Source organism: Furipterus horrens, unplaced genomic scaffold, assembly GCF_987537825.1.
Source record: "Furipterus horrens unplaced genomic scaffold, mFurHor1.1.pri manual_scaffold_12, whole genome shotgun sequence".
In the NCBI taxonomy this organism is placed as follows: domain Eukaryota; kingdom Metazoa; phylum Chordata; class Mammalia; order Chiroptera; family Furipteridae; genus Furipterus; species Furipterus horrens.
The window spans coordinates 20,047,439-20,062,493 of record NW_028327182.1 but is presented as its reverse complement, the minus strand read 5'-3'; the positions used below and the strand labels follow the sequence as shown (position 1 = coordinate 20,062,493).

Here is a 15,055-nt window from a genome sequence, read left to right as displayed (position 1 = left end):
ACTGATATCTAGAGAAAGAGTATTCTGGACAGAGGGAGAAGCATGCCTGGCATGTGTATAGGGAACAATGAGACCCATGTGGCTGGAGTGGCATGAGTGGGAAGAGATGAGGAATTCATTTTGCAGACTGTCAGCAAGTAATTCCATTTTGCTGGTGTGGCTCAGTGGACTGAGCACTGACCTGTGAACCAAAGTGTCGCTGGTTCGATTCCCAGTCAGGACACATGCCTGGGTTGCAGACCAGGTCCCCAGTTCGGGGTGCGCAAGGCAACCAACCACACATTAATGTTTCTCTCCCTCTCTTTCTCCCTCCCCTTCCCCTCTCTCTAAAAATAAAATCTTTAAAAAGAAAAGTAATTCTATTTTGAAGGGCCTGTGGGCCATAGTAAATAATTGACTTTTTTCTAATGTGGCAGGAATCTGTTAATAGGCTTTGAGCAGAGGAGAGCTCATCCACTGTGGGATGGGTCATTAAGTTTAGGAAGGAAAGAAAGCAAATCCAACTGGGAGCCTATTGTAGTAGTCTAGGCAAGAGGATGGTGGCTTGGACGCAGGAAGCAGCAAGGAGAGGTCAATTTAGATTATTTTTAAAAGGAGAGAAAAAGAGTATGCTGATGGATTATATGGGGGTTGTAAACTCAATGGAGATGTGGTCCCAATTAATCTGGATAACTCACATACTGATGAGAAATAAGGAGAGAAGGTATTATTCATCAAGGAATTCACACTAATACTAGCCATAAATATCAGCTATATGTGGTACATTTAAACAGCATATATAGACAAAAATGATTTATAGCTAGGTTTTCTTCTCCTGTATTACTCGAGTAGACATAATCATTTTATGTAGCAATGTATTATCAAAGGAGCATGACCTATGAATCAAAAAGTCCAGTTTCAGAGTTCCTAGAAATAAAACTCACCAAAGTGTGAGGCCCTCCAAATGACTGGGTCCTTGAGATTTTAGCTCTCAGACTTGCCCACACTGAGTCTCCAGCAGTTGTCAATTACAGCATAGGTTTTCCTACCCTGGCACTGGTTTTTGCAGGTTTCTCTTCTAGTAAGTTATAATTCTCTTAGTTACCTGTCTCCCTAATTTTGGGAGCAGGGGGTATATACCTTGTGACCTCACTTCTAACAATCTAAGAGGAGCAGTTGATTTTTCAGTTTGTTCACCTTTTTGTTTTTAGGATAAATTGATGACTTCCAACTTTCTTACACACTGGATTAGAAACTGAAAATCTAACCATTTCTGTAATTTTCTTCATAAAAGTTTTAAACATCTTTTATTAGATTACAAGGTACTTTTTCTTTCGGAATGTTGCAAATATCTTTAAAATAATATATTTCAACTCTTGTCTAAATATAGAAAAACAATTGAATCACCTTGCTAAACTCACATACTAATTCTAATATTGATAGTAAAATATCTTGGCTTTTTCTATGTAAACAATCATGTAACTTGTGAATGACCGCATGGAAGAGATGAGTAGGAGGCTGAAGAACAGCCCCGCAAACTTGCCCACATTCCAGTTCCTGAAACCTGTGAGTGTTACCCTACAAGACAAAACAGACTTTTTGGATATGACTAACTTAAGAATCTTGAGGTGAGGAGTTTCCTCGATTACCGAGATGGGCCCAATGTGATCAGTCCTTATAAGAGGGAGGCAGGAAGATCAGAGTCAGAGAAGGTAACATGATGATGATGGTAGCAGAGAGGTGACAAAAGATGTGCTTTGAAGATGGAAGCAGAACCCACAAGCCAAGGAATGTGAGCAGCCTTTGGAAGCTGGAAAAGACAAGGAAAGATTCTCCCCAAGAGCTTCCAGAATAAACACAGCCCTGCCAAAGCCTTGACTTTTAGTCCTACGACACTAACTTTGGACTTCTGACCTCCAGAACAGTTACGGTCTAATAAAAAGTCTAATATAACTCGGTTTCAGTCACCTTACTCAAATGATTTAGTGTAAGTGAATAGATAAAATGATTTAGGAAAGACTGAATCAAAGTGCACTAACTCAGTAATTCTGAGCAAAGCCAGATAATGAGTGTTGATTCCTAACTGAGTTTCCCCACCTCCCAGGAATCCTTGAAAACAACAGCAAGATCACTTGGAGACACAGTTTCTTAGCCCCTTGTATTCTCATTACGTCTTATCTCAGCCCTTTCCTCTAGTATTTTGTATGGACCTGGGTGACTCTTGACCTAAAATACTTTAGTACTCTTCTTTTGGGAAAAATGTTTTAAGTTATTTGTCTAAAAATGGTTTATTAACTAAAATAGAACAAGAACACTTGTAACAAAGAAACAGCATAAAGATATATCTAAAAAACAATCAAATCCTTATTAGCGTAAATATATATACATTGGAAAGTCAAAGAAGTATACACTCCATCCTCAAAATAATTGGTTTTTAAAACTAAGAAAACGTTTGCGGTGCTATTTTGTAACTTTTAAATAATTTCTTCCCTCTACAATCATTCCAAAATACTGTGTACCTAGCAGCCAATAAATGGTGCCGAATGACGAACTCTGAGTCTGCACTCTTCCCGCTGGGGTGGGTGGGGAGGTGAAATTACAATGGCAGTGGCTACCATCACAGGTGCCAAAAGGAAGGAGCGATGCGGAGTTCGGGGAACGACAGTCCCCAGCTCGCGGACACGGGCCTTGGCCGGGGGCGGGAGGTACCAGGTTGGCTGTTTAAGGTTCCAGGAGGCTTCGACCACTCGCGGTCCGAGGCCGGAGGCGGGCCAGGTGCCGCAGCCCGCCCCTTCCCTAGCGGAGGCCCGCTAACGCCCCGGCGGGGCTGCCACTCACTCACCTGGTTGGTGACCTGAAACGGAAGCAGACAAAACACAATTCAGGGAATGATCTTCCTTGCACCAGAAGCCCGCTGCCCCGGTTTCTTCTACGCCAAGACTTACCTTGGCCTTAGCATCCAAGAGCGGCTCGCCAGACCCCTCCATGGCACGGGGCCAGGGAACCGGACCACCGACTCAGGCGGCAGCTCCCCGAGGCGCCGGCACTTCCGCTTCCTCCTCGCGGCGCCGGGGTGCTGGCGCCCTCAGCGGCCGTGGGGGAGCACGAAACACACATCTTCGTGTAACTCACCCAGAGGAGGAATTACGTATCAGTTTTAAGAAGCCGCTTAGGAAACAATTAATTACTGTAGGACGATAGTTTCGAATACTTAGGATATACCCTGCCACGGAAAGACCTATTAACTGTAGGACGCCGTCTCCCCCTGCTCATGCTTTAGACGTGGACTCTTCCTACCCCCCCCACCCCCCCTCCCCGTTGTGGCCCTAAGAGGTTTTGGTCCTAATCAAATTATAAAGCGGCTGGAAAGCTAACCCCCCCCCCCTTCCCCGTAGAAGTTCGTCTTGCGAAGGAGAAGCTTGTGGGAACTATAGTTATAAAGTCAGCTTTCGTCGCTCGGATTTAGTTCACCGGGCTTGCTGGTGGTGGGGTGGGGAACTTGGTGTATCCCCGCTGCGCCCCCAGCCTCCCGTCTGGGCTTCGCACTTTCCTGCCGCTCATCTCAAATCCAGGCTACAGAGTACCCGCGGCGAGTTTTGTCCCCCGTGAGCTTTTTATGCTGAAAAACTTGAACTGGGTTTAAGAAAAATTGCAAAAGTAGTTCTTTTAACAGACTGATACACTTCATCTAGATTCACCAACTTAACATTTTTACACAATTGCTTTAACCCTAGATCCATGCACAGGGAAGACGACACCTTATTCCTAAATGCTTGAGCGTGTATCTCTGAAGAACAAGGGCAGTCTCTTAAAAAAGTCACAACTCTCCCATTCAGGAAATTTAAAGTCGATACAAACTACTATCTAACACATGGGCCAAATTCAGGTTTCCTCAGCTGTCTCAACAATATTCTTAAAAACTTCTCTACCCTGCCTTCACTCCTGTGGCTCAGTTGGTTGGGCATCAGCCAGAGGTTGGATTCCCTGTCAGGGCACATTCCTGGGTTGTGGTTTGGTCCCCTGGTCGTGCTGCAGATGAGAGGCAACCAATTGATAATGTCTCTCTTCTTTCTCTCTCCCTTCCCATCTCTCTAAAAATAAATATAATCTTAAAAAAAAGTTGTTCCTTACCCACCAATGGCATCGAATCAAGGACTACCTGATGAATTTAATCATGGTGTCTCCTTAGCCTTTTCTAATGTAGAACTGAGCTGGTGAAATAGCAGGACTGCCTTGGTTCCTCCTGGAGGCTCTGGTTGTTGGCAGAAATCAGTTTTATGCAGTTGCCATTTCCATGCTGGCTTTTGAAGGAGTGGGTGGGGACAGATCTCAGCTTCTAGAACTCATCCACATTTCTTGTCTTGTGGCCCCTTTCTTCCATCTTCAAAGCCAATGTCAGTTCAAGTCCTCTTCACACTTTGAATCCTTTTGACTGCCAGTTCTGCATCATCTTTCCTTCACCACATGGCTCTGATGCCAGCGTGAAAAAGTTATTGCTTTTAAGGTCTCAAATGATTATATTGGGATTACCCAGGTAATCCAGGATAACCTCCTTATTTTATCTTTTTTTAAAGTATATTTTATTGATTATATTGTTACAATAGTTCCAATTTTTTCCCCTTTGCTCCCCTCCGCCCAGCACCCCCCGTCTCCCAACAATCCCCCCCAAGTCCATGCCCATGGGTCATACATACAAGCTCTCCTGCCTCACCCTTTCATATATTCTTCTTCTTCTTTTTAAAATAAATAAATAATTAATTATTTTAACAATAAAAAATAACAATCCCTCCTTCTCAGACTTAAGACCCTTTATAATCTTATAAAGGACAATGGGTGAAGGTCTCGAGCTTCTCTAGCTGCTTTAAGTTGGACATGGTTGTCGTCCTACCTACCCTTGGGTCCAGAAATCCCTAATAAGAGTGGGGGTGTGGAGGGGAGGGTGGCCTTCCCACAGGGGGAAGGATCGTGCAGACTCCAGGTTGGTTGGCTGTCCCCTGACAACAGTGTGCTTGGTTTAACAGGCTGGCATCCTTGTTGTATTCTGGAGGCAACAGATTTGGCAACAGGGTTAAAGGACATCATTCAATCCATAACCACTAGATGACAAAAGATAGGTATTAATTTTTCAATGTCCCACATTAGGGAAAAGAAGGGCTTCTTTGGAGGAAGGTGTGCCAGGTACATCTCACCTGTCCAAAACCCTTTTGCCCATTATACTTAGTTTGGGCTGAGGGAAATATTTTAGGTTTCCCCTCTCTCAGGCCTCTGGGCTCTTTCTGTTTAAGCCTCTAGGACAGAAAACAGAAACCAGTTTTAAAGTGAAGCTCACAGACCACCCCATTCTTCACCAACCCAGCCACTTAGTTCAGCCAAACCATTGAGTCTTGTTATATTCGATTTGCGAGTCAAGGAATCCTCAGAGACCGATGCCAGTTGATGGATCGATTTATTGGCCAACAGTTTTAACCTGCGCAGGGGCGAACTCCCGATTATGCCCAAAGGCACAACAAGAGCTACCAAAGGGGAGTCGCGCCCGCCCCGCAGTTCGCTGCGTTTTTATGCACTCCTAGCAAGCAAAGCAACGCTACAAAAGCAAATGTGGCGGTTAGCAATTGGCTCATCTTTGGGCGAGCGATTAGATACCATTGGTGAGTTTAAAACTTTTTCTTGGCGCGCTAGCTCGACTTTGGCGCCCTTTCCCTTGAGGCCCTGGCAACAGCAGTTTCTAATCTTAGCTTAGCAGCACATCCTGTTATCTTAGCTCAGCTGCAAATTCCGTTACATCCTGTTGTGCAAGTTGCCTGCCTCTGTAACTTTCTATTCCCCTTCTATCTGTCTTCCCCAATGGGCCCCCCCTTTGCTGGTGGGCTCTTTTCCACTCTCAACATTCCCTCCTTCTCTTAACCCCGAGTCAAACCCTTGACTCCTGGTCTGCTTGCGGTAGGATGGTATAGGGCTGAGATAGCACCATGAGCTTAACTGTGTCTATCCTGTCTTTAATAAAGGCAAACAGTTTGTTTAGGACACAGGGGCCTATTAACAAGCCGAGGAAGAGCAGAACTAGGGGGCCAATTAAGGGAGTTAAGATGGAATACAGAGTGGATTGCCACCAGGATGGTGTTTCTGAGTTTGCTGGTCTTAGCCTATCTCTAAGTCTATTAAGGTTTTGGATATTCTGTTCTACTACCCCACTCTCGTTTACATAGTAGCAGCATTCCTCACCTAGGAAGAGACATGTTCCCCCTTTATCTGCTGTCAGGAGGTCCAATGCCCGCCGATTTCGCTGGGCTACCCTGGCTACTGATAAAACCTGTCTTTGGAGTGAAGCTAGGGAGTCAGCTATAGAGCCTAAAGCCTCATCTAGTTCCCGCCGGAGGGTCTCTTGTGACTGGAGGCTTGTGGCGAGACCCGCCCCTCCTACGCTAATGCTGGTCACAGAGGCGGCAAAACTTAGCCCTACTAGCAGAGGAAGGAATACTGCGCGCTTCTGCAGGGTCGAGTTGATTACCTTGATCTCCAATTCTCCGGGGGCATAAGCATATAACTGGGGAGCTAGAACAACTAGGACATATTCCACCTGGCTAGGACATAACATCTGGGGGGTGAGAGTTTGGTTTGCCCAAAAGAACAATCCAGGGGGGGCTGTAAGGTACCCAGATGCAGAGTTATCCGCACACCAGGTGGAGCTATTTGGGTACCAGGGATTTCTTGTGGGTAAAAACAAGGGGGCGTGTACGGGGACTTCCTTTCCTTCCTCTAGTGGCTTTTCTGTCCCGGATGGGCCACCAGTGGGGGTGGCGTTTACCTGCACCGCTATTAAAGGAGGCCGGGTCAGCGAGGCACAGAGGAAGCAATCGGAGTAGGTGTCTGGGCTACTTATATTCAGTAGCGCTGCTCCCTCCTGAATGAGGCTAATCCAGGAGAATGGTGTCCCCGTTCGCTGAAGCTGGGGTTCTGCTTGCTGTACTATTTTCTGAACCTTTTTCACCTTGTTTAGCCCTAGGGCCAGTTCCCTTTTCTTAAAGATGATGATGTCTCCTACTGGCCCCTGGTGAGTCATTCCTACATAGACTTTCCCTTGTACCCCCTGTTCCCACATGGGGTCTTCTGCCTTATCTAGGGTAAGGAGAATCTCAGGACCCCGCTGATGGCCCCAGTGGACACGACAATTCCGGTAGGCACACCCACCGTAGGTGTTAGGCCACTGGTTACAGGACTGGTCTATCTGATCCTCTTTTATGCACACAAATGGCTCTCTAAACCATCTCCATCCGTCTAAACACTGCAACTGATTTTCTGGTATGGGTATTTCTAGCTTCCCTCGGCACCGTCCCGTACAACTCCATGACTTGATGGTCACAACGGACGTCTGGTGTCCCCGCCGCCTAACCTCCTGTACTGTAATGGTCTCATTGTACTGTACCTTATGGGCGGAGGAAAAGAGCACTAGAGTCAGGCAAAGCATGCTAGGCAGGTAGTTAAGCCTTTGAGACAACAGTCCACCCTGAGGCTTCATTTTCGCCGGACCGCCGGAGCTTCAACGCTGGTACCCGTTTCTCCCCTTCTTTGAGTGCTTCCTTTTGGCCGGCTTCTTCAGGATCCTTTGCAGCTTTGGTGTGGGTCAGATGGATCCAGTAGGGCTTCTCCGCTACCCTTACCGCAGAGGGTGTGCTTAATATCACCTGGTAAGGTCCCGTCCAGCGAGGCTCTAGGTTCCCCTTTCGATGGTTGAGGATCCACACCCACTGTCCCGGCTCTGGCTGAGGAGTTCTCGCCTCCTCTCCGCAGTTCTGGTGCTGTGATCGCTGGAAGGCCCGGACCTCTTCTCTTATTTGCTGCAGAGCCTGTAGGGATCTGAGGAAAGTATGGTTAGCGGCTTCTAATTCCTCGGCAGACAGTTTAGGAATTACTGGTACTGGCTGTCCATATATTATTTCATACGGTGTCCAACCTTTTATGTTTGGGGTACACCGTGCCCTGAAGAGGGCGAAAGGGAGTAGCTCTACCCAATTTTCGCCGGTCTCTTCCCTTAATTTTACTAGGGTTTCCTTCAAGGTCCTATTCATTCTTTCTACCTGCCCTGAGCTCTGTGGCCTATAGATACAATGTAATTTCCAATCTATTCCTAATTTGCTAGCTATTTCCTGGGAGACTCTGGAGATAAATGCTGGTCCATTGTCCGATCCTATAGCTACCGGGAGCCCATACCTTGGAATGATTTCCTTCAACAGTGTCTTGCAGACCACAGAGGCGGTTTCCCCTCTAGTGGGGAAACCTTCTGTCCACCCTGAATAGGTATCTACCAACACAAGCAGGTACCTGTATCCAAACTTCCCCTTGGGCATTTCAGTAAAGTCCACTTCCCATAGCTCACCCGGGGCATTTCCCCGATACCTGACGAAGCGGGGCAGCTTCTGGTTCCGAGCATTCACCTTGGCACAGGCTTGACATCTTAGGGTTGTCGAGTGAATTACCTCTCGTAGATGGGGTCCCACGTAGTACTTTCGAACTAGTTGCTCTAACTTGTTTCGTCCTAAGTGGGTGCTGGTATGAATGTCCTGCACAATCTTCGTTAGCAACCCTTGTGGCAGATATACTTTGGAATTTGGGAGTACAATCCAGCCGTTCTGATCCTTTGTGCCCCCTAGCTTCATCCCTTCCTCAGCCTCCTTAAGTGAATATACGGGCGTCCGGGGCAGCCTGGGTTCAGGAATCAAGGGTAACAGGCTATTTTCAGGACCTAGGGCCGCCTCCCTTGCGGCGGCATCGGCCAGGTTATTTCCCTTGATGATGGGGGAGTCTCCTTTTTGATGGCCCTTGCAGTGGATAATAGCCACCTTCCTGGGCAGCCAAATAGCTTCTAGCAAGGAGAGGATCTCCTCACGGTTCTTAACTCCCTTTCCCCCAGCGGTGAGGAGGCCCCTCTCCCTGTAAATGGCCCCATGTACATGAGCCGTGGCAAAAGCATAACGGCTGTCCGTATAGATGTTCACCACCTTTCCTTTTGCCATTTGGAGGGCCTGAATCAATCCTCTCAGTTCTGCCCTTTGAGCAGATGCCCCTCTGGGAAGGGCCTGCTGCCAGAGGACCGTATCCTCTGAAGTTACGGCCGCCCCGGCATAACGCTGTCCTTCCTGCACGAAGCTGCTCCCGTCTGTAAAAAGGGTTAGGTCAGCCTTTTCATAGGCTTGATCCCTTAGGTCAGGTCTTGCCCCCGTCACCGTGTCCAAAATTTGGGTGCAATCATGCGTGACCTCAGCGTCTGGGATTGGCAACAGGCTAGCTGGGTTTAGGGCGGTTGTTTTTAGGAACTGCACCGCTGGCGGGTTTAACAATTGCGCCTGATACTGAGTTAGTCGTGCATTTGACAGCCACCGGTCCGGGGGTGATCGGAGAACCTGTTCGATATAATGCTCCCCAATAACCTGGATGTCTTGTCCCAGAGTCAACTTGCTTGCTTCCTTAACCAATAAGGAGGTGGCTGCAATGGCCCTCAGGCAGGTTGGCCATCCCGACGCTACGGGGTCCAGCCTCTTGGATAAGTAGGCTACGGGCCTCTTCCATGGCCCCAAGGATTGACTCAATACCCCTAAGGCCACTCCCTCCTTCTCAGCCACACTGAGTTGGAAGGGTTTTTCTAAGTTAGGCAGCGCTAGGGCCGGGGCAGAGACGAGAGCCTCCTTGAGGGCCATGAACGCCTGTCTTCCCTCCTCCGTCCAGGTAAAGGAATTTTCCTTGCCCCTGGTTAGGTCGTGTAGGGGCTTAGCTATAGTAGCAAATCCCAGAATCCACAGTCTGCAGTATCCCACGGCCCCCAGGAACTCCCGTACTTGCCTCTTGGTGGTTGGCTCTGGAATCTGCAGGATGGTCTGGACCCTTTGATCCGAAAGGGTCCGCAGCCCTTTTCGCAGATTGTACCCTAAATAACTCACAGTTCGGGCAGCTATCTGGGCCTTCTTGGCGGACACCCGATACCCAAGGGTCTCAAGTTCGCGGAGTAGGTCCAAGGTGGCGGCCTCACATTCTTCCTGCGTCTGAGCTGCCACCAGGATATCGTCCACGTACTGCAACAGGACGACCTCTGGGTGGGAAATTCTGAGAAATTCTGATCCCCTGCAGGTCTTTGCCCAGGGCCTCATTAAAGATGGTGGGCGAGTTCTTAAACCCTTGGGGCAGCCGAGTCCAAGTAAACTGCCCTATCAGCCCGTTCTCAGGGTCGTTCCATTCAAAGGCAAATATCTCCTGACTTTGTGGGGCCAGTGGTAGGCAAAAGAAAGCATCCTTTAAATCCAAGACAGAGTAGTAAGTGTGCGTTGGGGGCAATGAGCTCAGGAGGGTGTAGGGGTTTGGCACCGTGGGATGGATCGTCTCAACCCGGGCATTCACCTCCCTTAGGTCCTGGACCGGGCGATAGTCCTGGGTTCCCGGTTTTTGGACAGGGAGGAGGGGAGTGTTCCAAGCCGATTGGCACTTTCTTAAGATGCCAGCGTTGAGCAATCGTAGCAGATGACCTGCAATCCCTTGTCTAGCTCGGGCAGGTACTGGGTATTGCTTAATCCTTACCGGCTGAGCAGTACTAGTCAATTGAACCAGCACGGGTGGCTGGTGAGCAGCCAGCCCCGGCGGGTTCGACTCCGCCCATACCCCGGGTACTTGCAATTTCAACTTCTCCAGGGCCTCGCTGCTCTCCTTCCGGTCATCAGACTGCACAGTCAACAGGTACTCCTCCGACAAGGGAACCGTTATCTGCAGGCGAGTCTCAGCTGCTGTTCCCGCTGGTTCGAAGCTTATGGTGGCATGGAGCTTCTGCAACAAGTCTCTCCCAAGTAATGGAAATGGGCAATCTGGGATTACCAAGAAAGAGTGGGTGATTGTTCCCTGCCCCAGGTTGGTGATTCTAGCCTTTGTCCAAGGGTAGGCCTCGCCCCTACCTGTAGCCCCTATGATCTTTGTGGTTGTCTTTTGGATTTGTCCTTGAGGTTGCTTCAATACTGAAAAAGTGGCTCCCGTGTCGACCAGGAAATCTATAGGTTTTCCTTCGACATTAAGGGTGACCATGGGCTCCTGGGAGCCAATAGGCAACGAGCCCTGGCCCCGTCAGTCTGAGGTTTGTAGCAGCACCGCTGGGCTGGCTTCCCGCCCCTTCAACTTAGGGCAGTCCTTTTTCCAGTGCCCCTTCTCCTTGCAGAATGCACACTGGTCCTTCTCGACTCTCGGACCCTTGCCTTTTTGGAATTGCCCCTTCTTTTTCTCTTCCTTCTTCTGGTTGGTCTGGGCGGCTATTAGGATTTTAGCCATTTCTTTTGCCCTTCCTATTTCTGGGTCATCCCGGTTCACAAACACTTTCTGGGCAATCTCTAACAATTTACTGATATTTTCTCCCTCAAACCCTTCTAGTTTCTGCAATTTTTTTCTAATATCAGGTGCCGCCTGAGCTACAAAGGCCACATTCAAAAGCCTCCTGTTTTCAGGGGCTTGTGGATCTAGTGGGGTATATACCCTATAAGCCTCTGTTAATCTCTCTAGGAAGCTTGCTGGCGATTCCTCCCTCCCTTGGATGACCTCACTCACCTTACTGAAATTAGTGGGTTTCCTGGCTGCGGCTCTTAAGCCCCTCAGCAGAGCCCGGCGATATTGGAGGAGCGCATCCCTTCCCCCCGTCGTGTTGGGGTCCCAGTTCGGGGGCTGATCTGGCAGAATATCTTGTACTTCCCTCCTGCCCATTACCGTGTCACCCTCCTCCCCCATTACTGCCTTCGCAGCCTCCCTCATTATTCTATCTCGCTCTTCGGAGGTAAATAACGTCTGGAGGATTTGCTGGCAGTCATCCCATGTTGGCTGATGGGTCCTGAAGATGGTCTCTAAAAGAGAAATCAACCCTTGTGGCTTTTCAGAGAAGGGGGGGGTTTTGCAATTTCCAATTGTAGAGGTCACTGGTGGAAAAGGGAACATACACTAGTCGGGGTGGTGCTCGGGCCGGGGCATCTGGGGGAGGGGGCACCTCACGGAGGGGAAGTATGGCAGCACCGCCGGGTGACTGTCCTGCTTGACTTCCCCCATACCGTACCCCGCCTCGGGTATGAGGCGGGCTCTGGATGACCTCCCCCCCGTTACCTTCCCCGCCGCTGGAGTCCGGCAGGGCCTGGTTATACGGGGGTGGGGCGGTGGGTGACACAAGTGGATCCTCGGGGACCTCTGGCAACACGGGCTGCCTCTTCTTCTGCTCCCCGAGGAGCGGGGCGCTCGAGACCGCCCTTCCGTCTTTGGCTTGAGCCCGGGTGGATGGCCGTGGCGCCGCCGCCACACAGAGGGCCCTCCGATTTCTCGGCCACTTCGACTGGCACTTTCCCACGTATGGTGGGCGTTCAGTGGCAATATCGATCCAGACGTCTATATAGATCATCTGGTCGGGATGGGGAACACTATACACCGCCCGCCGCACTGCGAACAGGATTGGCAGGTCGAAGGTCCCCTCCGTGGGCCAACCTATTCCAAAAGTGGGCCACTCTAGGTGACTGAGAGTTCGGAGGACCCCGGGGTCCGGGGCTGGTTCCCCATATCCCCGGGCTCTTTCCTGGAAATCAGAGAAATTTGACAGTAAACAATTCAGGGGGGTGACGGGGGTGGACTTGGTCTGTCCCATCACGGTCACCCAGGCCTCAATGATCCCTGCAATAAGGAAACTGACGAACACACACAGACCACACAAATACACACGTCGGGCCCCTCTCCACTCAGTCCACTCGCTCACAAAGAGGCCGTGGCGGACTACCTCTTCGTCACACATTCACGTTCCGCTTGCGCAAGCTCGCCGCGCACTGAACAATGCAATTTGGGTGACCTAGTCGCCCGGGGGCAAGCGCCCAACTCTCGAGAGCGTCCTCTCCTTGAGAGTTCCGCGGGTGGACTACCGGCGACGTCTCGCCTACCACCTCGCGGCTACAAAGAGTCTAGACTTTCCAAATTGTGCCGCGGCAAACTTACCGGAGCTCCGTCGCCTTCGGTTTTTGAGGAAACGGATCTCGCTGGGGCCTCCAAATGTTATATTCGATTTGCGAGTCAAGGAATCCTCAGAGACCGATGCCAGTTGATGGATCGATTTATTGGCCAACAGTTTTAACCTGCGCAGGGGCGAACTCCCGATTATGCCCAAAGGCACAACAAGAGCTACCAAAGGGGAGTCGCGCCCGCCCCGCAGTTCGCTGCGTTTTTATGCACTCCTAGCAAGCAAAGCAACGCTACAAAAGCAAATGTGGCGGTTAGCAATTGGCTCATCTTTGGGCGAGCGATTAGATACCATTGGTGAGTTTAAAACTTTTTCTTGGCGCGCTAGCTCGACTTTGGCGCCCTTTCCCTTGAGGCCCTGGCAACAGCAGTTTCTAATCTTAGCTTAGCAGCACATCCTGTTATCTTAGCTCAGCTGCAAATTCCGTTACATCCTGTTGTGCAAGTTGCCTGCCTCTGTAACTTTCTATTCCCCTTCTACCTGTCTTCCCCAATGGGCCCCCCCTTTGCTGGTGGGCTCTTTTCCACTCTCAACAGTCTCAGGAGGCAGCAATGCAGACAGGATTAAGTGAGGCCTATACGTACAATCACTCAGGTAATGAGATCATAGGCTTATGACCTTTGAAAACAGAAAACACATGTTAATTTATGTAACATAACCCACATACAAGTCTCTAAATCTGTAGGACTGTCTTATCGGAAAGACATCCAGTTGCAAGGCATTTGACATTCTTCTTGCCTGTAAATTAGACATCCTTGATAATGCCACAGACATAGTTTAACTTTCAAATGAAAACAAAGTTTAAATGAAAAGAAACTTTAAAGACGGTTAGCTGCACTACTTTATAGTCTACCACTGAGCATGTGATTATCCTTGAATTGCAATTTTTCTCCCTAAGATTACCCTCCTTGTCATTAAAGGGACTGCATTAAGTCCAGTTTTAATTTATCCTGTTCATTTGCATAAACACAACAAGAGCAGAAAATGATCACTTATGATCTTTTGTTCTGCTTTGCTGGAACTTACGCAAGGAACATTTACGGTGACCTTCAGTCTGCCCTTTAAGGCACAGAAGCAGAACCACATACCTGGCATTCAGCCTTGCCTGTAAACACCTGTCTTTTCCAAGTCCTTCTGGTTTTCCATTGTGCCTTAAGGTCCCAGCTAGCCATCTTTCAGGAAAACAACCTTCATTCCTTCCCTGGAAAGATTGCCATGGACCTCACATCCATTCAAGGTACCAGGCCTTTTATCTCGTGGACTTTTATTACCTTTGAAAGTCAACCCCAGTTCCTCAGGGCTTTTTGGTAACAACCAAAGCCCAAGCATGTCTCCTTTAGGCATGACATTCCAGTCAAAGTCTTAGTTAAAAAACAACAACAACAACAACAAAAAACCTCTATTAACAACTGGTCTTATTAGTTTTATGCAAAGAAACTTATGTCATTAACTTACTTCTTTAGAATGCCAAACTCTGGAGGGATCAGATAGGGAGAAAAATATACAGTGTGAAGGAAAATCCTTGTCCTTCTAATATTCACTGAACTTTATTCCTATTCTTTATATTTTCATTTTTTCCCAACTAAAATTTTTTGTTTGTTTTTCCATTACAGTTGTCCCACTTTTTTCCCCCTCTTGCTTCCCTGCACCCTGCCCCCACCCCCCACATTCAGTCCCCACCCAGTTGTCCATGTCCATGGGTCATTTATACATGTTCTTTGACTAGACCCTTCCCTTTCTTACCCCCTTCTCTCCCTCTCATTTCCCCCTTTGTTACTATTAGTTTATTCCTTGTTTACATATCTCTGGTTCAGTTTTGCTCAGTTGTTTGTGTTGTTCATTAGTTTCCTGTAATAGGTGATAGCATAGGTATTTTACTTTCATTGCCTTGCTTATTTCACTAAGCATAATTCTCTCCAACCATGTTGTTGCAAATGGTAGAAGTTCCTTCTTTCTTTCAGTACATATTCATTGTCATTTTCCCCCTTTGTTCCTCTCTTCTCTCTCTGTTTCTTCATCTTCTTAAAGCAGACCCTTTAGCATCTCTTGCAATGCTGGTTTGGTGGACGT

At 48.6% G+C, this 15,055-nt stretch overlaps 3 protein-coding genes across 7 annotated transcripts in view; all 3 read right to left on the bottom strand.

Annotated features, from left to right (window-relative positions):
* COMMD6 (COMM domain containing 6) overlaps window positions 1-15,055 on the bottom strand; it is a 36,412-nt gene that overhangs the window by 10,617 nt on the left and 10,740 nt on the right. Inside the window, exons 1-2 of one of the 5 annotated variants that reach the window (XM_090258075.1) lie at window positions 2,925-3,088; window positions 2,822-2,833 (exon numbers count right to left, since the gene is read on the bottom strand). The exons of 1 other annotated variant lie outside the window; for it this stretch is intronic. In XM_090258075.1, coding sequence (XP_090114201.1) covers window positions 2,822-2,833; window positions 2,925-2,966 — 54 coding nt within the window. In that variant the 5' untranslated portion in view covers window positions 2,967-3,088. Of the gene's footprint in view, window positions 1-2,579; window positions 2,779-2,821; window positions 2,834-2,924; window positions 3,089-15,055 lie in introns of those variants that run through there. 3 more of the 5 variants (XM_090258076.1, XM_090258077.1, XM_090258079.1) reach the window with 3 other exon arrangements.
* On the bottom strand, window positions 5,891-7,444 carry LOC149995932 (endogenous retrovirus group FC1 Env polyprotein-like). Its single transcript, XM_090258832.1, has one exon. It carries the CDS (start codon window positions 7,442-7,444, stop codon window positions 5,891-5,893), a length of 1,554 nt encoding a protein of 517 aa, XP_090114958.1.
* Window positions 11,077-12,766, bottom strand: LOC149995931 (uncharacterized). The gene is made up of 2 exons (XM_090258831.1): window positions 12,094-12,766; window positions 11,077-11,840 (listed from the first exon to the last, which is right to left on the bottom strand). The coding sequence occupies exons 1-2, from the start codon at window positions 12,764-12,766 to the stop codon at window positions 11,077-11,079; spliced, it is 1,437 nt and encodes a 478-aa protein (XP_090114957.1).